Raw genomic sequence first — 873 nt, forward strand, 5'->3', positions numbered from 1 at the left:
GGTTCGAGATATTCGTTTGAAAGAACTTCGGATATATACAGATTATGGTCGCTGCAGTCGCCTATTGTTTATTGTTGAAAAGCAAAGATTGCTCATCAGAAAGAAGGATATACAAGTCTTGCAACAAAGAGTATGTTACATTTTTGTTCTCGTGCCCTTTTTCCCTGTTGATATGATTACCTCTAGTCATATTCTTTACGTGTTCTGCTCATTCATATATACATGTTTCCAGGAATCTCCTGACGAGGGTGGCTGGAATGAACTTGTCGCAAAAGGATTCATAGAATACATTGATACTGAAGAAAAAACAATTATGATTTCCATGACAATTAATGTGAGTATTAAGTAGGCGGCAGGCCTGATAGATTTTCATCACATAACATATTTTACTCATGTGAGATGCTGAAATGCTGATTTACTTCGCTTTAGGATCTTGTGTCTGCCAGGCTAAATCCAAGTGGGACGTATTCTGATACCTATACTCACTGTGAGATTCATCCATCTTTGATACTGGGCGTGTGTACTTCAATCATCCCCTTTCCAGATCATAACCAGGTGATTTTAAGCTACCAATCTGTCTCTCCTAGTCGAAATTTGTTTTCTGATAGTTTGACATCTGTTTCTCCTCAGTCTCCACGTTACACATACCAGTCAGCTATGGGTAAACAAGCCATGGGTATTTATGTCACTAACTTTCAATTTCGGATGGTAGGGTTTCTGGTTTTTATTTTTGTATATTTTGTTACACCGGTTGATATCTATCAAATTAACTCTTGTTTCATTTTATTTCAGGATACTTTGGCTTATGTGCTTTACTATCCCCAAAAGCCTCTTGTCACCACTCGGGCCATGGAGCATTTGCATTTTAGGCAG

The 873-nt window shown here is 38.1% G+C and overlaps 1 protein-coding gene across 1 annotated transcript; it reads left to right on the forward strand.

Annotated features, from left to right (window-relative positions):
* Nucleotides 1–6: 6 nt before the first annotated feature.
* On the forward strand, nt 7–867 carry LOC140965446 (DNA-directed RNA polymerase II subunit RPB2-like; the record flags this gene model as incomplete). Its single annotated transcript, XM_073425520.1, has 5 exons — nt 7–130; nt 233–334; nt 430–555; nt 631–708; nt 793–867. Coding segments are annotated over exons 2-5 (300 nt in total), but the record flags the coding sequence as incomplete, so codon positions are not given.
* Nucleotides 868–873: the final 6 nt, after the last annotated feature.

This window comes from Primulina huaijiensis, unplaced genomic scaffold (assembly GCF_012295235.1).
Source record: "Primulina huaijiensis isolate GDHJ02 unplaced genomic scaffold, ASM1229523v2 C13184007, whole genome shotgun sequence".
NCBI lineage: Eukaryota > Viridiplantae > Streptophyta > Magnoliopsida > Lamiales > Gesneriaceae > Primulina > Primulina huaijiensis.